Source organism: Oncorhynchus tshawytscha, linkage group LG03 (assembly GCF_018296145.1).
Source record: "Oncorhynchus tshawytscha isolate Ot180627B linkage group LG03, Otsh_v2.0, whole genome shotgun sequence".
Lineage (NCBI taxonomy): Eukaryota > Metazoa > Chordata > Actinopteri > Salmoniformes > Salmonidae > Oncorhynchus > Oncorhynchus tshawytscha.
The window spans coordinates 57,626,640-57,650,425 of record NC_056431.1 but is presented as its reverse complement, the minus strand read 5'-3'; the positions used below and the strand labels follow the sequence as shown (position 1 = coordinate 57,650,425).

Sequence of the window (23,786 nt, the reverse complement as noted above, 5' to 3'; positions counted from 1 at the left end):
ACACACACACACACACACACACACACACACACACACACACACACACACACAGAAGCACACACACAGAAGCACACACACAGAAGCACACACACAGAAACACACACACAGAAACACACACACACACACACACAGTAAGTTCCACCTCACATACATCGAAACTAAACTATCTGCTCTGTATATGTGCTGCTCTCTAGTGGCAGATCAGAGAACGACACTCAGATTTCAGATACTGTACTGGCAAACAGAAGGTGCCATTATTACATCAGGTAGACACCAGATAACTGTCTCTGAGACCAGGAGTGATACTGTCAGACAAAGAGAACAGATAGTCTGTAGATGAGTGAAAAGAAGAGACTCATCATTTTATAATCCCCTTCTCTTCTCCGTCTCGTTCTCTCTGTCTGCAGAAAGAGAAGAAAGGAGGTCTGCTAAAGCTTCTCTCGGGAGCCGCGGCCAAGAAGAAGTCATCTCGCTCTCCCCCGTCCTCCCCCCCGACCCTCCCCCTGTCGGGTGCCGTCCTCCCACATCACACCCGCTCTGGTTCCTGTCCTATGGAAGCTCAGGGGCGTGCCGGGTCTTGTCCAATTGAGAGTGAGATGGTGGGGGCCATGGGGTTAGAGCCTCTGCACAGGAAGTCAGGATCCCTCGATCTCAACTTCCCCCGGTCGCCCCCGACGCCCCGCACTGGAAACGCACTGCTGGCCCTCCGGCCTGAACCCAAACCCCTGTCCAGAGAGAGGTATACATATACAGTATTGTGGTTACACACACTCTCATACACACACCCTGTCCAGAGAGAGGTATACATATACAGTGTTGTGGTTACACACACTCTCATACACACACCCTGTCCAGAGAGAGGTATACATATACAGTATTGTGGTTACACACACTCTCATACACACACCCTGTCCAGAGAGAGGTATACATATACAGTATTGTGGTTATACACACTCTCATACACACACCCTGTCCAGAGAGAGGTATACATATACAGTGTTGTGGTTACACACACTCTCATACACACACCCTGTCCAGAGAGAGGTATACATATACAGTATTGTGGTTACACACACTCTCATACACACACCCTGTCCAGAGAGAGGTATACATATACAGTATTGTGGTTACACACACTCTCATACACACACCCTGTCCAGAGAGCGGTATACATATACAGTATTGTGGTTACACACACTCTCATACACACACCCTGTCCAGAGAGAGGTATACATATACAGTATTGTGGTTACACACACTCTCATACACACACCCTGTCCAGAGAGAGGTATACATATACAGTGTTGTGGTTACACACACTCTCATACACACACCCTGTTCAGAGAGAGGTATACATATACAGTATTGAGTAGTATTTATTAGGATCCCCATATATCATAAATAACACAATACATTATTACATTATTACTCTGTTAAATGTACAATATAAAATCCACAATACCACAGCATTACAATGTGTGTGTGTGTAGAGTGCGTGTGTTAGTGTGTGTATGTGTGTTTGTCAAAAAATCTAATATAATTTTATTTGTCACATGCTTCGTATACAACAGGTGTAGACTAACAGTGAAATGCTTACTAACGGGCCCTTCCCAACAATGCAAAAAATAATTATAATAATAACACAAGGAATAAATGCACAATGAGTAACGATAACTTAGCTATATACATGTGGTACCAGTACTGAGTCGATGTTCAGGGGCACAAGGTAATTGAGGAAGAGATGTACATATAGGTAGGGATAAAGTGACTAGGCAGCTAGGTAGATAATAAACAGTAACAGCATCGTATGTGATGAGTCAAAAGAGATTAGTGCAAAAAGGGTCAATGAATATATTCTGGGTAGCTATTGGTTAACTATTTAACTAACTATGCTGAACAAAAATATAAACGCAACATGCAATAATTTCAAAAATGTTACTGAGTTACAGTTCATATAAGCAAATCAGTCAATTGAAATACATTTATGAGGCCCTAATATATGGGTTTCACATGACTGGGTATTTATTTAATTATTTTTTATTTCACCTTCATTTAACCAGGTACGCAAGTTGAGAACAAGTTCTCATTTACAATTGCGACCTGTCCAAGATAAACCAAAGCAGTTCGACACATACAACAACAGAGTTACACATGGAGTAAAACAAACATACAGTCAATAATACAGTAGGAAAATAAGTCTATATACAATGTGAGCAAATGAGGTGAGATAAGGGAGGTAAAGGCCAAAAAAAGGCCATGGTGATGAAGTAAATACAATATAGCAAGTAAAACACTGGAATGGTTGATTTGCAGTAGAAGAATGTGCAAAGTACAGATAGAAATAATTGGGTGCAAAGGAGCAAAAATAAATAAATAGATACAGTAGGGGGAGAGGTAGTTTTTTGGGCTAAATTATAGATGGGCTATGTACAGGTGCAGTAATCTGTGAGCTGCTCTGACAGCTGGTGTTTAAAGCTAGTGAGGGAGATAAGTGTTTCCAGTTTCAGAGATTTTTGTAGTTCGTTCCAGTCATTGCCAGCAGAGTTATTTGTAGTTGTCCACATATTCTAAGTCAGAACCGTCCAGAGTAGTGATGTTGGACGGGCGGGCAGGTGCAGGAAGCAATTGGTTGAAGAGCATGCATTTAGTTTTACTTGTATTTAAGAGCAATTGGAGTCCATGGAAGGAGAGTTGTATGGCATTGAAGTTCGTCTGGAGGGCTGTTAACACAGTGTCCAAAGAAGAGCTAGAGTATATAGAATGGTGTCGTCTGCCTAGAGATGGACATCATTGATGTATACAGAGAAGAGAGTCGGTTCAAGAATTGAACCCTGTGGCACCCCCATAGAGACTGCCAGAGGTCCGGACAGCAGACCCTCCGATTTGACACACTGAACTCTATCAGAGAAGTAGTTGGTGAACCAGGAGAGGCAATCATCTGAGAAACCAAGGCTATCAAGTCTGACGATGAGGATGTGGTGATTGACAGAGTCGAAAGCCTTGGCCAGATCAATGAATACGGCAGCACAGTAATGTTTCTTATCGATGGCGGTTAAGATATCGTTTAGGACCTTGAGCGTGGCTGAGGTGCACCCATGACCAGCTCTGAAACCAGATTACATAGCGGAGAAGGTATGGTGGGATTCGAAATGGTCGGTAATCTGTTTGTTGACTTGGCTTTCGAAGACCTTAGAAAGGCATGGTAGGATAGATATAGGTCTGTAGCAGTTTGGGTCAAGAGTGTCCCCCCTTTGAAGAGGGGGATGACCGCAGCTGCTTTCCAATCTTTGGGAATCTCAGACGACACGAAAGAGAGGTTGAACAGGCTAGTAATAGGGGTGGCAACAATTTCGGCAGATCATTTTAGAAAGAAAGGGTCCAGATTGTCTAGACCGGCTGATTTGTAGGGGTCCAGATTTTGCAGCTCTTTCAGAACATCAGCTGAACGGATTTGGGAGAAGGAGAAATGGGGAAGGCTAGGGCGAGTTGCTGTGGGGGGTGCAGTGCTGTTGACCGGGGTAGGAGTAGCCAGGTGGAAAGCATGGCCAGCCGTAGAAAACTGCTTATTGAAATTCTCAATTATAGTGGATTTATCGGTGGTGACAGTATTTCCTATCCTCAGTGCAGTGGGCAGCTGGGAGGAGGTGTTCTTATTCTCCATGGACTTTACAGTGTCCCAGAACTTCTTTGAGTTTGTGTTGCAGGAAGCAAATTTCTGCTTGAAAAAGCTAGCCTTGGCTTTTCTAACTGCCTGTGTATATTGGTTTCTAGCTTCCCTGAAAATGTGCATATCACCGGGGGCTGTTCGATGCTAATGCAGAATGCCATAGGATGTTTTTGTGTTGGTTAAGGGCAGTCAGGTCTGGAGAGAACCAAGGGCTATATCTGTTCCTGGTTCTAAATTTCTTGAATGGGCATGCTTATTTAAGATGGTGAGGAAGGCATTTTAAAAAAATAACCGGGCATCCTCTACTGACGTGATGAGATCAATATCCTTCCAGTATACCCCGGCCAGGTCGATTAGAAAGGCCTGCTCGCTGAAGTGTTTCAAGGAGCGTTTGACAGTGATGAGTGGAGGTCATTTGACCGCTGACCCATTACGGATGCAGGCAATGAGGCAGTGATCACTGAGATCTTGGTTGAAAACAGCAGAGGTGTATTTAGAGGGCAAGTTGGTTAGGATGATATCTATGAGGGTGCCCGGCTTTGGGGTGATGCATGGTAGGTTCATTGATAATTTGTGTGAGATTGAGGGCATCCTCAATTGAGGGCAAGCTTAGATTGTAGGATGGCTGGGGGGTTAAGCATTTTCCAGTTTAGGTCGCCTAGCAGCACGAGCTCTGAAGATAGATGGGGGGCAATCAGTTCACATATGGTGTCCAGAGCACAGCTGGGGGCAGAGGGTGGTCTATAGCAGGCGGCAATGGTGAGAGACTTGTTTTTAGAGAGGTGGATTTTTTTACAGACCTGGATAATAGGACAGAACTCAGAACCCTATCTTTGCAGTAGATTGCAACACCGCCCCCTTTGGCCGTTCTGTCTTGTCTGAAAATGTTGTAGTAAGGGATGGAGATTTCAGAATTTTTGGTGGTCTTCCTAAGCCAGGATTCAGACACGGCAGACCATCCGGGTTGGCTAAAGCAGTGAATAAAACAAACTTAGGGAGCAGGCTTCTAATGTTAACATGCATGAAACCAAGGCTATTACGGTTACAGAAGTCATCAAAAGAGAGCGCCTGGGGAATAGGAGTGGAGCTAGGCACTGCAGGGCCTGGATTCATCTCTACATCATCAGAGGAAAAGAGGAGGAGTAGGATAAGGGTACGGCTAAAAGCTATGAGAATTGGTCGTCTAGAACGTCCGGAACAGAGAGTAAAAGGAGGTTTCTGGGGGTGATAAAATAGGTTCAAAGTATAATGTACAGACAAAGGTATGGTAGGATGTGAATACAGTGGAGGTAAACCTAGGTATTGAGTGATGATGAGAGAGATATTGTCTCTAGAAACATAATTGAAACCAGGTGATGTCATCGCATGTGTGGCTGGTGGAACTGAAAGTTTGGATAAGGTATAATGAGCAGGGCTAGAGGCTCTACAGTGAAATAAGCCAATAAACACTAACCAGAACAGCAATGGACAAGACATATTGACATTAAGGAGAGGCATGCTTAGTTGAGTGATCATAAGGGTCCAGTTAGTAGTGAGGTTGGTTGGGGTAATGGCGATTCAGACAGCTAGCCAGGCCATCGGTAGCAAGCTAGCATAGGATGGTCTGTTTTTAGCCACCTCGTGCGTTTCCGTTCTTAGATTAGTGGGGTTCTGTGTGGTATAGGGGATCAATCCAATTGGCAAAATAGATATAGTTATAGTGACCCAAGAAAAATTGTTCAATAGACCTATTCAGATAGCAGCCAATAAGACAGCTAACGATTAGCGGGCCGCAGATGGGCGTTCAGGTAACGTCACGACGGAGGGGCCAGTTGGGGCCATAACTGCCTCGGGCAGATAATGTCGGTAGTCCAGTTGTGAAGGCCCGGTGGGGCTCCGCATCGGCAGTAAAACGGGTCCGGATAGGTGATTGTAGCCCAGGAGTGGCTGATGGAACTCTTCAGCTGGCTAGCTCCGGAATAATTGATGTTTGCTCCGGGATCGACGGAAGCCAATAGTCACACGGATAGCAGCTAGCTAGCTGCGAGATCCAGGTGTAAATGTCCAGAGCTTGTGGTTGAAATCCGGGGATATGGAGAGAAGCTAAAGGATAGCTGATGACCACAAACCGTGGTTAGCTGAATACTAACGTTAGCCAGTAGACTGGCTAGCTTCTGATTATTTATTTATTTATTTAACTAGGCAAGTCAGTTAAATTCTTATTTTCAATGACAGCCTAGGAACAGTGGGTTAACTGCCTGTTCAGGGGCAGAATGACAGATTTGTACCTTGTTAGCTCAGGGGTTTGAACTTGCAACCTTCCAGTTACTAGGCCAACGCTCTAACCACTAGGCTACCCTGCCACCCCATTAGCTTCTGGATAGCTTCTGGTTAGCTTCTGGCTAGCTTCTATTGTGGATTTCAGATTTGAGGTAAATAAAAAAAATGTTTTAAATTGGTGAGGCGGGTTGCAGGAGAGTGTTTTGAAGTTGAGTTTTTGGAAAAGAAAATATATAAAATCTGACTGCTATGCCATCTTGGAACAGGAGATATGCATCTGAGATATGTATACAGATATGCATCTGTTGTTCACAGATACCTTTTTTTAAAAGGTAAGGGAGTGGATCAGAAAACCAGTCAGCATCTGGTGTGACCACTATTTGCCTTATATCTCCTTTGCATAGAGTTGATCAGGCTGACTGGGAATAGAAATATTAATCTGTTGGTCACAGATACCTTAAAAAAAGGTAGGGGCATGTATCAGAAAACCAATCAGTATCTGGTGTGACCACCATTTGCCTCATGCAGCGTGACACATCTCCTTCACATAGTTGATCAGGCTGTTGATTGTGGCCTGTGGAATGTTGTCCCACTCCTCTTCAATGGCTGTGCAAAGTTGCTGGATATTGGCAGGAACTGGAACACGCTGTCATACACGTCAATCCAGAGCATCCCATCATGCTCAATGGGTGACATGTCTGGTGAGTATGCAGGCCATGGAGGAACTGGGACATTTTCAGCTTCCAGGAATTGTGTACGGATCCTTGCGACATGGGACCGTGCATTATCATGCTGAAACATGAGGTGATGGTGGCGGATGAATGGCACAACAAAGGGCCTCAGGATTTCGTCACGGTATCTCTGTGCATTCAAATTGCCATCGATAAAATGCAATTGTGTTTGTTGTCCGTAGCTTATGCCTGCTGATACCATAATCCCACCGCCACCATGGGGCTCACTGTTCAACAACGTTGACATCAGAAACCCGCTCGTCCACATGACACCATACACACTGTCTGCCATCTGCCCAGTACAGTTGAAACCAGGATTCATCCATGAAGAGCACACTTCTCCAGCGTACCAGTGGCCATCGAATGTGAGTATTTGCCCACTGAAGTCGGTTACGTCGACGAACTGTAGTCAGTTCAAGACCCTGGTGAAGACGATGCGCATGCAGATGAGCTTCCCTGTGACAGTTCCTGACAGTTTGTGCAGAAATTCTTTGGTTGTGCAAATCCACAGTTTCATCAGCTGTTCAGGTGGCTGGTCTCAGACGATCCCACAAGTGACGAAGTCGGATGTGGAGGTCCTGGGCTGGCGTGGTTACACATGGTCTGCGGTTGTGAGGCCAGTTGGACGTACTGCCAAATTCTCTAAACGATCTCTGGTGAACGTTCCTGCAATCAACATGCTAATTGCATCTGTGGCATTGTGCTGTATAACAAAACTGCACATTTTAGAGTGGCCTTTTTTTGTCCACGACACAAGGTTCAGCTGTGTAATGATCATGCTGTTTAATCAGTTTCTTGATATGCTACACCTGTCAGGTGGATGTATTATCTTGGCAAAGGAGAAATGCTCACTAAGGGATGTAAAGGGATGTAAACAAATTTGTGCACAATATTTGACAGAAATAAGCTTTTTGTGCGTGTGGAAAATTTCTGGGATCTTTTATTTCAGCTCATGAGACTTTACATGCTATGTTGTGTTAACATGTTGTGTTTATATTTTTGTTCAGTGTATTTAGCAGTTGTATAGCTTGGGGGTAATTATAATAATAAGCTGGTTGCTTACATTTGTCCGATTTCATACATGTACTATATAGTGCATTCGGAAAGTATTCAGATTTCCACATTTTTGTTACAGACGTATTAGAGAATGGATTGCATTGTTGACAAAGCAAAGACAGGTTTTTAGAAATGTTTGAAAATTGATCAAATAAAAAAAAGTTAATATTACATTTACATAAGTATTCAGACCCTTTACTTAGTACTTTGTTGAAGCACCTTTGGCAGCGATTACAGCCTCGAGTCTTCTTGGGTATGACGCTACAAGCTTGGCACACCTGTATTTGGGGAGTTTCTCCCATTCTTCTCTGCTGATCCTCTCAAGCTCTGTCAGGTTGCATGGAGAGTGCTGCTGCACAGCTATTTTCAGGTCTCTCCAGAGATGTTCAATCGGGTTCAAGTCCAGGCACTGGCTGGCCACTCAAGGACATTCAGAGACTTGTCCCGAAGCCACTCCTGCATTGTCCTGTTGGAAGGTGAACCTTTGACTCAGTCTGAGGTCCTGAGCACTCCGGAGCAGGTTTTCATCAAGGATCCTGACTTGTCTCCCAGTCCCTGCTGCTGAAAAACATCCCCACAGCATGATGCTGCCACCACCATGCTTCACAGTAGGGATGGTTCCAGGTTTCCTCCAGATGTGACACTTGGCATTCAGGCCAAAGAGTTCAATCTTGGTTTCATCAGACCAGAGAATCTTGTTTCTCATGGTCTGAGAGTCCTTTAGGTGCTTTTTGGCAGTGGGGATGGCACTGAAAACTGCTGTTCACAAATGCTCTCCATCCAACCTCACTGAGCTCGAGCTGTTTTGCAAGGAGGAATGGGAAAAAATTTCACTCTCTCGATGTGCAAAACTGATAGAGACATACCCCAAGCAACTTACAGCTGTAATTGCAGCAAAAGGTGGCGCTACAAAGTATTAACTTAAGGGGGCTGAATAATTTTGCACGCCCAATTTTTCAGTTTTTGATTTGTTAAAAAAGTTTGAAATATCCAATAAATGTCGTTCCACTTCATGATTGTGTCCCACTTGTTGTTGATTCTTCACAAAAAAAATACAGTTTTATATCTTTATGTTTGACGCCTGAAATGTGTCAAAAGGTCGCAAAGTTCAAGGGGGCCGAATACTTTCGCAAGGCACTGTATGTCACTGTACACCTGTTGTATTCGGCGCACGTGACAAATAAACTTTGATTTGATTTTTAATAATAATATATGCCATTTAGCAGACACTTTTATCCAATGTGACTTACAGTCATGCATATGCAAGCACCATGCTCTACCACCTGAGGAGCACTTCCGTATTGAGCATGTCACTGGTACTTCCTTATTGAGTTGTTGCTTGTGAGCAGGAATGAGGAGGATGAGTTATGGTCAGATTTGCCAAATGGAGGGCGGGGCGGACATTTTTATTGCGTATTTGTGTGGAGTAAAGGTGAGCTAGAGTTTTTTAGCCTCTAGTTGCACAGGTGACATGCTGGTAGAAATGAGGTTAAACAGATTATAGTTTTTCTGCGTTAAATTCACCGGCCACTAGGAGCTGCCTCTGGGTGACCATTTTCTTGTTTGCAGTTCGTTGAGTGTGGTCTTAGTGCCAGCATTGGTTTGTGGTGGTAAATAGACAGCTATGAAAAATATAGATGAAAACTCTCTTGTTAAATAGTGTGGTCGACAGTTTATCATGAGGTGTTCTAACTCAGGCGAGCATAACTTAGAGACTTCCTTCATATAAGAGATTGCGCACAAGTTCTTGTTAACAAAGAGACACAAACCATGTGGCCGTGTCAGTTTACAATCTAGGGTTACACCAATATATACTGTGTTACAACAAATATACTGTGTTCACACACACTCTCATACACACACCTTGAAACATACGCTAGTCTATGCCACTGCAGCACAAAAAATAAATGAGCCTCTGATCATCACTCTTCTCCTATCCCCATCGGTGTGTGTCAGAGATAATAGTGCCCTCCAGCACACACACACGCAAGCAAGCGCAAGAAAGTGCAAGCACTAGCGTGCACACACACACATACGCACAGACATACGCACACACACAGACACACACACACTCACAGCTTGGAGCTTGATACTAGCTGTAGGTTATCAGTCCTTCAGCGGTCACTGTGAGCTATAGCTCCTCTGGTTTACACAGACATGTATTTTTTCTCTGAGAGCAGCCGCTTAACATACACACACACACTCACACACACACACACACACTGCTCCAGACACACTACTCCAAAGTGTCATGCACTTATAAATCTGTGTGAGCCGTTTATGTACAAGACTGCTGAATGATGTTGACCTGAGTAGCTGCATATATCAACTCTTACTGTATGTGTGCATGTGTGTGTGTGTGTGTGTGTGTGTGTGTGTGTGTGTGTGTGTGTGTCTTAATATGAGTTACAGTGCATCATTATTCATAACTCTCCCTCCCTAGGTATCGTGTGGTTGTGCCCTACCCCCCTCAGAGCGAGGCAGAGATTGAGCTGAGAGAGGGAGATGTGGTGTTTGTTCATAAGAAGAGAGAAGATGGCTGGTACAAAGGCACTCTGCAGAGGACTGGACGCACTGGGCTCTTCCCCGGCAGCTTTGTAGAAATCTTCTGAACAGGATCGCTACACACACACACACACACACACACACACACACACACACACACACACAGAGCATACAGTTGAAGTCGGAAGTTTACATACACTTAGGTTGGAGTCATTAAAACTTGTTTTTGAACCACTCCACAAATTTCTTGTTAACAAACTGTAGTCTGTTAGGACATCTACTTTGAGAATGACACATGTCAATTTTCCAACAATTGTTTACAGACAGATTAATTTCACTTATAATTCACTGTATCATATTTCCAGTGGGTCAGAAGTTTACATACACTACATTGACTTTGACCTTTAAACAGCTAGGAAAATTCCAGAAAATGATGTCATGGCCATTAGAAGCTTCTGATGGGCTAATTGACATAATTTGAGTCAATTGGAGGTGTACCTGAATGTATTTCAAGGCCTACCTTCAAACTCAGTGCCTCTTTGCTTGACATCATGGGAAAATCAACAAAATCAGCCAAGACCTCAGAAAATTGTAGACCTCCACAAGTCTGGTTGATCCTTGGGAGCAATTTCCAAATGCCTGAAGGTACCACATTAATCTGTACAAACAATAGTACGCAAGTATAAACACCATGGGACCACGCAGACATCATACCACTCAGGAAGGAGACACATTCTGTCTCCCAGAGATGAACACACTTTGGTGCGAAAAGTGCAAATCAATCCCAGAACAACAGCAAAGGACCTTGTGAAGGAGGAAACATGTACAAAAGTATCTATATCCACAGTAAAACGAGTCCTATATCAACATGACCTGAAAGGCCACACAGCAAGGAAGAAGCCACTACTCCAAAACCTCCGTAAAAAAGCCAGACTACCGTTTGCAACTGTACATGGGGACAAAGATCGTACTTTTTGGAGAAATGTCCTCTGGTCTGATGAAACAAAAATAGAACTGTTTGGCCATAATGACCATCGTTATGTTTGGAGGAAAAAGGAGGATGCTTGCAAGCAGAAGAACACCATCCCAACCGTGAAGCACGGTGGTGGCAGCATCATGTTGTGGGGGTGCTTTGCTGCAGGAGGGATTGGTGCACTTCACAAAATAGATGGCATCATGAGGAAAGGAAAATTATATGGATATATAGAAGCAACATCTCAAGACATCAGACATCAGACACACACACAGGAAGTTAAAGCTTGGTCGCAAATGGGTCTTCCAAATGGACAATGACCCCAAGCATACTTCCAAATCTGTGGCAAAATGGTTTAATGACAACAAAGTCAAGGTATTGAAGTGGCCATCACAAAGCCCTGACCTCAATCCTATAGAAAATATGTGGGCAGAACTGATAAAGTGTGTGCGAGCAAGGAGGCCTACAAACCTGACTCAGTTACACCAGCTCTGTCAGGAGGAATGGGACAAAATTCATCCAAGTTATTGTGGGAAGCTTGTGGAAGGCTACCCGCAACGTTTGACCCAAGTTAAACAATTTAAAGGCAATGCTACCAAATAGTAATTGAGTGTATGTAAACTTCTGACCCACTGGGAATGTGATGAAAGAAATAAAAGCTGAAATAAATCATTCTCTCTATTATTATTCTGACATTTCACATTCTTAATATAAAGTGGTGATCTAATTGACCTAAGACAGGGATTTTTTACTAGGATTAAATGACAGGGATGGTGAAAAACTGAGTTTAAATGTATTTGGCTAAGGTGTATGTAAACTTCTGACATCAACTGTATGTTTTACTATCCTTGTGGGGACCTAAAATTGATTTCCATTCAAAATCCTACTTTCCCTAAACCTTTTTTCCCTAACCCTAACACTAAACCTAACCCTTACCCTAACCTTAACCCCTAACCCTAACCCTGATTGTAACCCTAACCCTAAACCTAACCTCTACGCCTAAAATAGCCTTTGTCCTCGTAAGGACCTGGGAAATGTCCCCATGGGGGATAATTTTCCTTTTTTACTATCCTTGTGAGGATTTCCGGTACCCACAAGGATAGTAATACCCACACACACATAACACAACAAACACCGCCACCCCAGCTCCAACCAGCCTCAAAGGAGCAGGGGCCTTTATCCACGCAGGCACTCCCAGGACAGCTATGGGAGGGGTCCTTCATCAACCTCATCAATGACTTATGATGTTGACATCATCAGGCGGTGCATAGTATTTTTCTACTGCTTCAATGTGTATATGCTCTAAACATGAGTGTCCATATGAATGTGTGGTATGGCTAGAGACAGGCCGGACTGGTTACAGAAGCACCTAAAGACCCTGGCTCACCTTATACTTGTTCCTTCTGGTCGGTGTGTGTGTGTCTGTGTGTGTATGTGTGTGTTTGTGTGTGTGTGAGTGCATGCGCGTGTGACCAGCAGTGGTTAATACCAGCCATGTGGCAGCTCAACAACGGGACAGAAAGCACACCAATGGTCTCAAATGGTCTTAAACATACCTCACGTCTGGCAAGCTACATCAAACCTCCTATTTCACTGGCGAAGCACACAACAGTACTCCTCTTTCATTGGCTAAGCACACAATGGTGGTCCTTTTTTATTGGCTAAGCACACAGCAGTATTCCTCTCTCATTGGTTAAGCACACAACAGTGGTCCACTCCTATCTATGCACACAACTACTGTTTCATTGACTCCGCACAAAACAGCTGTTCAACAACAGAAGTAGGATCAACTGGTTTAGAAGAGTAAAGCAGATAAGTCTACAGGTCAGGAAGACATAGTGAAACAGAAGCACACAGAGTTAGGAAGGCCAGAACAAGTTGGCTACACCACAGATGAGACTAGATCTACAATAGACAGACAGCACACTCCATCTCAGCACAAAGCACACCCTTGTGTGAGACCATCTGGTTCTGATTCGAGTAGCAGCAGCCGGGGAGTCTGGGTAATCCCCGAGTTGGGTGACAGACAGATGACTTTAAACACCCAAAGATTCAGATGAGATTAGAGTCTTTCCATCAAGCCCTGATACACACACACGTACACACCAACACACACACTGTGATGTGAAAGGACTGGATGGGTCCCAGTCCCTCCCCTCCTCCTCCTCCTCCTCCTCCTCAGAGAGTGAATAGAGTGAAACCCGGTCCAGAAGCAACCCTTAGCCCCAGATGAACCAGCTGTAACCCTGTTTCTACTGAACCCAAAATGCCAGCCTGTTTGTCTGTTTCTACTATTTGTCTGTGGAGCTAAATCACCTCCTTGTTGGAGATGCAGCACTTCCACATGATTCAGTCACCACACAGCACACATCTTGCTATTCCTGCTCCCCAGTGTTCCCATGAGTCAGTGTGTTCAGGTCAACTGTCTTTCTGGTTTGTCTGACAAAACATTACAGATTGTCTGGTGTGAGTGCTGTACCACTGACAAGACTTTACAGATTGTCTGGTGTGAGTGCTGTACCACTGACAAGACTTTACAGATTGTCTGGTGTGATGAGTCAGTGTCAACTGTCTTTCTGGTTTGTCTGACAAAACATTACAGATTGTCTGGTGTGAGTGCTGTACCACTGACAAGACTTTACAGATTGTCTGGTGTGAGTGCTGTACCACTGACAAGACTTTACAGATTGTCTGGTGTGAGTGCTGTACCACTGACAAGACTTTACTGGTGTGATGCTGTACCACTGACAAGATTGTCTGGTGTGAGTGCTGTGCTGTACCACTGACAAAACATTACAGATTGTCTGGTGTGAGTGCTGTACCACTGACAAGACTTTACAGATTGTCTGGTGTGAGTGCTGTACCACTGACAAGACTTTACAGATTGTCTGGTGTGAGTGCTGTACCACTGACAAGACTTTACAGATTGTCTGGTGTGAGTGCTGTACCACTGACAAGACTTTACAGATTGTCTGGTGTGAGTGCTGTACCACTGACAAGACTTTACAGATTGTCTGGTGTGAGTGCTGTACCACTGACAAGACTTTACAGATTGTCTGGTGTGAGTGCTGTACCACTGACAAGACTTTACAGATTGTCTGGTGTGAGTGCTGTACCACTGACAAGACTTTACAGATTGTCTGGTGTGAGTGCTGTACCACTGACAAGACTTTACAGATTGTCTGGTGTGAGTGCTGTACCACTGACAAGACTTTACAGATTGTCTGGTGTGAGTGCTGTACCACTGACTTCTCATGCTGAATCTAATGCTGTCTAACTATGAGAGAAGTGTTACAAGAGAAGTGTTACATTACTGCAACAGAAAATAAAGAATATATATATATATATATATATTTATACAGTACCAGTCAAAAGTTTGGACACACCTACTCATTCCAGGGTTTTTCTTTATTTGTACTATTTTATACATTTTAGAATAATAGTGAAGACATCAAAACTATGAAATAACACATGGAATCATGTAGGAACCAAAAAGGTGTTAAACAAATCAAAATATATGTTATATTTTACACTCTTCAGAGTAGCCACCCTTTGCCTTGATGACAGCTTTGTACACTCGTGGCATTCTCTCAACCAGCTTCAACTGGAATGCTTTTCCAACAGTCTTGAAGGAGTTCCCACTTGTTGCTGAGCACTTGTTGGTTTGTTTTCCTTCACTCTGCGATCCATCTCGTCCCAAAACATCTCAATTGGGTTGAGGTCGGGTGATTGTGGAGGCAAGGTCATCTGATACAGCACTCCATCACTCTCCTTCTTGGTCAAATAGCCCTTACACAGCCTAGAGGTGTGTTTTGGGTCATTTTCCTGTTGAAAAACAAACAATAGTCCCACTAAGCACAAAACAGATGGGGTGGCGTATCGCTGCAGAATGCTGTGGTAGCCATGCTGGTTGAGTGTGCCTTCAATTCTAAATTGAAGCAGAGGTAACTTTGGGTCTTCCTACCCTTTGCGGTCCTCATGAGAGACAGTTTTGTCATAGCTCTTGACGGTTTCTGAAACTACACTTGAAGAAATTTTCAAAGTTCTTGAAATGTTTACAAATTAACTGACCTTCATGTCTTAAAAGTATTGATAGACTATTGTTTATCTTTGCTTATCTGAGCTGTTCTTGCCATAATATAGACTTGGTCTTTTACCAAATTGGGCTATTTTCTGTATACCACCCTCTATCTTGTCACAACACAATGCATTAAGAAGGAAAACATTTCCACAAATTAACTTTTAACAAGGCACACCTGTTAATTGAAATGCATTCCAGGTGCCATGATTCTGGTTAAGAGAATGCTATGACTGTGCAAAGCTGTCATCAAGGCAAAGAGTGGCTACTTTGAAGAATGTGAAATATAAAATATATTTTGATTTGTTTAACACTTTTATGGTTACTACATGATTCCATATGTGTTATTTCATAGTTTTGATGTCTTCACTATTATTATACAATGTAGAAAATAGTAAAAAATCAAGAAAAACCCTTGAATGAGTAGCTGTGTCCAAACTTTTGACTGATACTGTATATTGTCCAGATTATTTATATTTCGTGGGTGCCAGAGTTGCCCTCCGCTGGTGACCAGCATTCTACCATGTGATCATGTGATCATTAAACATTGTCTCGTAATGATGACCTCGTGGTTTTGGTTGGTTTTTCATGTCAAGTGCATTTTTGCAATAAATGCCTTTGTTTTAATACAACCTGTCTCGCCTCGTGCCTGTTGACAAACATGCTATCTCACTACTGCCTCCTCTCCATCACTTCCTTCCTCCCTCTCTCTGTCCCGGTGGAGGTGGGTGACAGCAAGGCTGTCAGGAATAATCACCTCACACCTATTTGCATTTAGAGTGAAGCTAAGGCCTGGCTGACACACATGCTATATAGGTGGAGAGGTGTGTGTGTGTTTGACACTGTGTGTGTGTGTCATCACAGGGTAGAGAGGTGTGTGTGTGTGTGTGTGTGTGTTTGACACTGTGTGTGTGTGTGTGTCATCACAGGGTAGAGAGGTGTGTGTGTGACACTGTGTGTGTGTGTGTGTGTGTGTGTGTGTGTGTGTGGGTAGAGAGGTGTGTGTGTTTGACACTGTGTGTGTGTGTGTGTGCCATCACAGGGTAGAGAGGTGTGTGTGTGTGTGTGTTTGACACTGTGTGTGTGTCATCACAGGGTGAGAGGTGTGTGTGTGTGTGTTTGACACTGTGTGTGTGTCATCACAGGGTAGAGAGTGTGTGTGTGTGTGTGTGTGTGTGTGTGTCATCACAGGGTAGAGAGGTGTGTGTGTTTGACACTGTGTGTGTGTGTGTGTGCCATCACAGGGTAGAGAGGTGTGTGTGTGTGTGTTTGACACTGTGTGTGTGTCATCACAGGGTAGAGAGGTGTGTGTGTGTGTTTGACACTGTGTGTGTGTGTCATCACAGGGTAGAGAGGTGTGTGTGTGTGTGTGTGTGTGTGTGTGTGTGTCATCACAGGGTAGAGAGGTGTGTGTGTGACACCACAGGGTAGAGAGGCGTGTGTTTGACACTGTGTGTGTGTCATCATAGGGTAGAGGTGTGTGTGTGTGTGTGTGTGTGTGTCATCACAGGGTAGAGAGGTGTGTGTGTGTCATCACAGGGTAGAGAGGTGTGTGTGTGACACTGTGTGTGTGTGTCATCACAGGGTAGAGAGATGTGTGTGTGTGTGTGTGTGTGTGTGTGTGTGTGTGTGTGTCATCACAGGGTAGAGAGGTGTGTGTGTTTAGGAAACTGGGCTGTAAGGACACTGATCACCATTCTAGTCATGCCAACAGCACTTCTGCATGCCAGGTTCTGTGTTGGTGTGTTTCTATTCAGGATACAGGTCACCCCAACCCAGATATCCCATCCTCCTCAACAAGGTCAACCCAGCCCACTACCCACTCCAACCCACTACCCACGCACATGCTTTATCCACTGTTTCCACGCACACACACACAAACACCCCTGGTCCGGCACAAGATAGGTTTGACCTCGTTCAGTCCCTCACCAAGCCTAAAACCTCTATATACAAACAAACACACACAGCTCAGCTGCTGCAGATACTGTATTTATGTAGATTCCACAGCATCAACTGGCCACATTCCAGATCTGTGTGTGTGGCAGTCAGCCAGGCAGCACAGCAGGGTGTCAGGAGAAGGTGAGAAGGGCATAGAGCTTCATGAAGAGAACACTGAAGATCATAGATCATCTCAGTAGGGCAGTAAACACCCTTTACATAGTCTACAGACCACTAGAAACATAACTGAAAAGAATAAAGCATACATTCTTGAGAGGTTGATGAAAATATCTAGATTTCTTTGTTGATATTCTGAGTGTTCTATTGGTCGTTATTTAATATATAAATTATATAATGAGGATGAGAAATCATTTTGAACGAGAAATGTATCATAGTGCATGGCAGTTTCTCTCTCATTTCTTCTCTCTAAAGCAGTTGTTTCGCGCCCTCTAGTGTCTCAGTACTACACTGCAACCACAAATATTTCCATGAGGACAATGGCCAGGGCCACGTTCATTTGCCAAACGTTGCAGATAGAAATGCCAACAGAAATGCCAAATTAATAGAGAAGAAATGATTCCTTGTCGGAGAAGCATGTTTGTTCTAGCTACATTACATAGTTATATCTGAACATTCCAAAACATTGTATCCTGCTGAATGCGCACCAGGACACAGCAGAGGAAATGTAGAAAAATATCTAATTGTTATGATTATTATTATTATTGATCAGCATAACAATAACACAATATTTTAGTTGTCTGTGTTTATTATGATTTTAATGGCAAAGCAACATTTTAAAATCCAAATATGAGGTCATCTCCCAGCACAGCCCCAAGTCCAATGGTTACATCACCTTGCATGTTGATGTTGATGTGTTGAATGTCCTCTGTATGCTATCCATAGCCAGAATCCTTTTGCAGTGCATGGTGATCGAACAGGTTTCCTGTTACATTCATCAGAGGTGTAGGGAGGATGAAGTTTGTGAGTACAGATGATTATCAAAACCTACACATGACAGTACTCATACCTTGGTTTTTGTGGTCAAAAACAGTATTCACTTTTGACAACGGTTTTCATACACATTACCCTGTCCATAATGTAGAGTCCTTTGGGATCTTCATTGAAGAGTCCTACAAGGTTTTAGAGAAACCATTACAATTAACTGTAGATGATACACGTGGTCTGTATAACATTATGCAGCAAACCAATACCAATTGCACATACATTTGTGTGCCTCGTCGTCAGTATACCTGTAGACATAGACACACACAAATAAGGGAGCAGTTTAGTCATCTGCACCCAATGCAGCAATAGTGTTTATCATATTCTAACTAACCGTGCATTGTTGAATACTCCTTTCAGATAGCCTTGAAGGGCATTCTAAAGCGTGCATTATTTCCCTTTAGAAACTGGGTGGTTTGAGCCCTGAATTCTGATTGGCTGAAAGCCATGGTATATCAGACCACCAAGGGTATGACAAAACATTACGTTGGTAACCAGTTTATAATAGCAATAAGGCTCGTCCGGGGTTTGTGATATATGTATATATACGTAATATGACATTTGTAATGTCTTTATTGTTTTGAAACTTCTGTATTTGTAATGTTTACTGTTAATCTTGATTGTTTATTTCACTTTAGTATATTATCTACCCCACTTGCTTTGGCAATGTTAACACGTGTTTCCCATGCCAATAAAGCCCCTTGAATTGAATTGAATATATGGCCAATATCTCACGGCTAAGGGCTGTTCTTAGGCACGGCGCAAGCAAGAATTCGATTTTCATAATAGCAAGCAAGCTAGGACTGTTCTTGGAAGAACCTTTTGGGGGCATTTTTCGGTGTCAAGAACCCCGAGGTTCTTCAATGAACTTTGAGGATCTTAGAAGAACCCTTGTTGAACCCCTATTTTTTAAAACTCTGCAATTCACATAAATAAAACGCAATTTTAGGCTACATTTCGGGAATTTTTCACTTTCTTTGTGAACAGCAGCGGTTTGTATGATTGTAGATAACGTTGCACTTACATAAATGATTGGTAACCCCTTCTTTAAACACAATGGTATCATCCAAATGAAAACCTTCCACAGCTACCATGGTGGCTCTATCAGGGATGGACCCCTGTTCATTTCAAACAGAACTTTGGATCCAAAATGGCCAAACAAGTATGCCAGTTTCACTGATCTCTAATTACGATGCTATGGGAGGGGGATGATGTTTTGATGCTTACTGCGACCCCTGTCTGTCACACACGGTTTGTCTCTTGGAGGAGAGAATCGGAGAGTAGGGATTAGGATGATGGTGATAATGAATATGCTGTTATCGGCGTACTTCAGAGACCTGTCAGTGATGCACGGATGAAACGATGCAACGTGGGAAAGAAACATTTTAAATCGTTATTATTGTGTTGGCTATTTCCACAATTTATTCTAAATGGCGACCGAATGCACAGAACAAGCCGTCTTGGAGTTCCTAACGGAGAGAGGAGGGTTGGTCAGACATATGGACCTGATTGATCATTTTGAATCCGTGTGGAAAAGTGATGCGTCAAAGAAAACACTGTTCAATGAAAGGTTGAACCGTCACGTTGACAGCGTTGCTTTCATAAAACTGGAGGATGAAGTGAAATTCGTGTGTTTGAAGGAAAACAGCACAAGCTCCGTGAAGCGCACAGACCCTGGCAACGATGGAGAGAGTAACGGCAACGGGGTGTGTGGTAGGGACCGCCCACTATCTGAATCTGGAGAACGGGATGGGAGTAGCAATGTCAGCCGAGATGGAAACGGACATTCTAGTGATAAATGTGATTCACCTGAAAAAGACTCAAATGCACCCGAAGCCCTATCTTGGCTTGATAATGGCATGGAATCAAACGGTAATCTTCATCATCCATGCTGCCTAGAGGAAGGTAAAGTTATTGATGTTATCTCAGGTGGAGTCACAGAGGTGAAGCTTAGAGAAGTTAGTGATGATACCTTCTCAGGTGGAGAGGTGAAGCTAAGAGACAGGAGGAGGAGAGAGTCAGCTCCAGCACTGGGGACAGACTCAAGTGTTTTGGCTGGACAGGTGCAGGTGAGGGGAAGTAGGAGGACCTCCCGGGGCTCCCAGAAGGCTCTGCTGACCAGCGCTCTGTCAGAGGACGGTGGGTGGGAGGGACTGGATGGAGACTGGAACACCCCCAAGAGCAGCCGCAGGAACTTCATAGAGCTGATGATGAGCAGTTCCCCACAGGTAGACTACTCACACTTTTATTTTATTCTATTGTATGTACAGATTTTCCACACTGGTTCTGGTCTAAGGTTGTTTAGGCTGCCATTTCTGAGATGTAGCCTACTAATTGTTCCTTTCTGTCTTTGCCTGTCTCCAGGTACGTCGGTCTCTGATCAACCGTGGCTCTCGTCTCAGAGACTCTGTCAGGAGCGACGGTGACTCCACATCTCTCCTGTCGTCTGCAGATGGGGACTGTGTCTCAGTGGCCCTGGACCCCCTGGAACATGAGTGGATGCTGTGTGCCTCGGACGGCCAGTGGGACAGTCTGTATCCGCTGCTAATCCTGGACCCCAGCCTGCTGACCAAGAGGGACTTTGTGACGGGCTTCTCCTGCCTCCACTGGGCTGCCAAGCAGGGCAACGAGGAGCTGTTGACACAGCTACTGGAGCATGCCAAGCAGAACAATGTCCCTGTGGATGTTAATGTACGCTCTAGTGCTGGGTACACTCCCCTTCACCTGGCTGCTATGCATGGACACACACAGGTAGGTGCTCTCCTCCTGCCCTGCCCTCCACCCTGCCCTGCCCTCTACCCTGCCCTGCCCTCCACCCTGCCCTGCGCTCCACCCTGCCCTGCGCTCCACCCTGCCCTGCGCTCCACCCTGCCCTCCACCCTGCCCTGCCCTCCACCCTGCCCTGCCACCCTGCCCTGCCCTCCACCCTGCCCTGCCCTCCACCCTGCCCTGCCCTCCACCCTGCCCTGCCCTCCACCCTTGTTTTCTGTGGCGTGCCCTTGCCCTTCCACCCTGCCCTGTGGTTTAAATTGTTTTCAAAATCAAGTTTTCTGTGCTGTGATTGTCAGGTGGTGCATGTGCTGGTAGACCAGTGGTCTGTAGACCCAGAGGCCAGAGACTACAGCGGGAGGAGAGCTGGCCAATACCTTCCCCCTGGAGCCCCCTCTACTGCAGCCCTGGAGCCAGGGGGTGGGACCAGCCCTGTAGGAGGAGGAGAATCAGACACGGAGAACGCAGACAGTGGGGCACAAGGGCGGTGGAGATTACCCAGAGTTCTCCAGTCCAACCTGAACCCACTGAGGCTGCTGAACGGATCAGGGGAGGGGGAGGGAGGGGGGGGCAGGAAGGAGCAAGGCTGTTCAGAGGAAGTCATCTCTGAGTCGGATCAACGCACGGCTCCACCGGGGACGCCATAAGACCCAGATCATCCACAGCACCTCCTTCAGAGGGACGGGGGAGGGAGTGGAGGAGGGAGAAAGGGGGGAGACCAGCCCAACCAGCCCCCTCAAAGGCAGACCAGTTTCCAATCTGTTTGGATAAATCACTGCAGTGTTAGAATCGCACATGCAGTAACAGATCAAAGGCGGCCCTAATAACCAGCCTACTGATTATGATACCATTATGACATGGGATCTAGTACTAAGGGCCCAGTTTCCACCCAACACATATTACATTTAGTCCTGGACTAAAAAACATGAGCATGCTTTTCCATCCAGGTGTAAGCTTAACCTGGGTCTGGGAACTGTAGGCCTACTTTCAACTTTAGATTTGGCACCGTTTACTAGTCACTGGGAAATGAATCCCAGAACTAAAATATTGTGTAATTTGGTCAGATGCTCATACCGTTTATGTTTCTGTAATCTGTCCATGAGAGATTACTGAGAATTACATCTGGGATAATTTTACTGTACGAAAAATGTTCACTCAATAGATCTGAATCCTGTGGGGATTTAAGGTGCTGCTTACAGTAATTACCTCTACATAATTCTTTAATATATTTAACATAATTATTTAACTTCTACAATTATTATAAAGACAAGTCAAAATAACCACTGAACACCTTCAACACGAATCTCGATGTAACTGCACATGTCACTTTGGAGGTTTAACCAGAATGAAATAGGTGAGTCTATAACCTATGGATTGTGTAGATGTTTTACCAGCAGTAAACTTCGAAAAACTTTGCACATTTTAAGTTACATTCGCTAGACTGTGAATGGTCTATTCCTGAAATGGTCAGGAATAGAAAAAGAAAGGGTCAGAACTCCTAGAATTGAGATGGGGGGAAAAGGAGTCCCCATGTAAAAGGGTCAGAACTCCTAGAATTGAGATGGGGGGAAAGGAGTCCCCATGTAAAAGGGTCAGAACTCCTAGAATTGAGATGGGGGAAAGGAGTCCCCATGTAAAAGGGTCAGAACTCCTAGAATTGAGATGGGGGGAAAGGAGTCCCCATGTAAAAGGGTCAGAACTCCTAGAATTGAGATGGGGGAAAAGGAGTCCCCATGTAAAAGGGTCAGAACTCCTAGAATTGAGATGGGGGGGGAAAAGGAGTCCCCATGTAAAAGGGTCAGAACTCCTAGAATTGAGATGGGGGGAAAGGAGTCCCCATGTAAAAGGGTCAGAACTCCTAGAATTGAGATGGGGGAAAAGGAGTCCCCATGTAAAAGGGTCAGAACTCCTAGAATTGAGATGGGAGGAAAGGAGTCCCCATGTAAAAGGGTCAGAACTCCTAGAATTGAGATGGGGAAAAGGAGTCCCCATGTAAAGGGGTCAGAACTCCTAGAATTGAGATGGGGGAAAAGGAGTCCCCATGTAAAAGGGTCAGAACTCCTAGAATTGAGATGGGGAAAAAGGAGCCCCATGTAAAAAAGAAAGGGTCAGAACTCCTAGAATTGAGATGGGGAAAAAGGAGCCCCCATGTAAAAAGAAAGGGTCAGAACTCCTAGAATTGAGATGGGGAAAAAGGAGCCCCCATGTAAAAAAGAAAGGGTCAGAACTCCTAGAATTGAGATGGGGAAAAAGGAGTCCCCATGTAAAAAAGAAAGGGTCAGAACTCCTAGAATTGAGATGGGGAAAAAGGAGCCCCCATGTAAAAAAGAAAGGGTCAGAACTCCTAGAATTGAGATGGGAAAAAGGAGCCCCCATGTAAAAAAGAAAGGGTCAGAACTCCTAGAATTGAGATGGGAAAAAGGAGCCCCCATGTAAAAAAGAAAGGGTCAGAACTCCTAGAATTGAGATGGGGGAAAAGGAGCCCCCATGTAAAAGGGTCAGAACTCCTAGAATTGAGATGGGGGAAAAGGAGTCCCCATGTAAAAGGGGTCAGAACTCCTAGAATTGAGATGGGGGAAAAGGAGTCCCCATGTAAAAGGGTCAGAACTCCTAGAATTGAGATGGGAAAAAGAGTCCCCATGTAAAAGGGTCAGAACTCCTAGAATTGAGATGGGGGAAAAGGAGTCCCCATGTAAAGGGGTCAGAACTCCTAGAATTGAGATGGGGGAAAAGGAGTCCCCATGTAAAAGGGTCAGAACTCCTAGAATTGAGATGGGGAAAAAGGAGCCCCCATGTAAAAAAAGAAAG

General features: G+C 44.4%; 2 protein-coding genes across 2 annotated transcripts in view; both read left to right on the top strand.

Annotated features, from left to right (window-relative positions):
• Positions 1–10,400, top strand: part of LOC112239824 (E3 ubiquitin-protein ligase SH3RF3) — an 80,707-nt gene extending 70,307 nt beyond the window's left edge. The window contains exons 8-9 of the mRNA XM_042319732.1: positions 408–739; positions 10,157–10,400. Coding sequence (XP_042175666.1) covers positions 408–739; positions 10,157–10,325 — 501 coding nt within the window. The 3' untranslated portion in view covers positions 10,326–10,400. The remainder of the gene's footprint in view (positions 1–407; positions 740–10,156) is intronic.
• Positions 10,401–19,437: 9,037 nt separating this feature from the next.
• LOC112245862 (ankyrin repeat domain-containing protein SOWAHC-like) lies at positions 19,438–21,625 on the top strand. Its single transcript, XM_024414034.2, has 3 exons — positions 19,438–20,437; positions 20,574–20,960; positions 21,278–21,625. The coding sequence occupies exons 1-3, from the start codon at positions 19,640–19,642 to the stop codon at positions 21,623–21,625; spliced, it is 1,533 nt and encodes a 510-aa protein (XP_024269802.2). The 5' UTR covers positions 19,438–19,639.
• Positions 21,626–23,786: the final 2,161 nt, after the last annotated feature.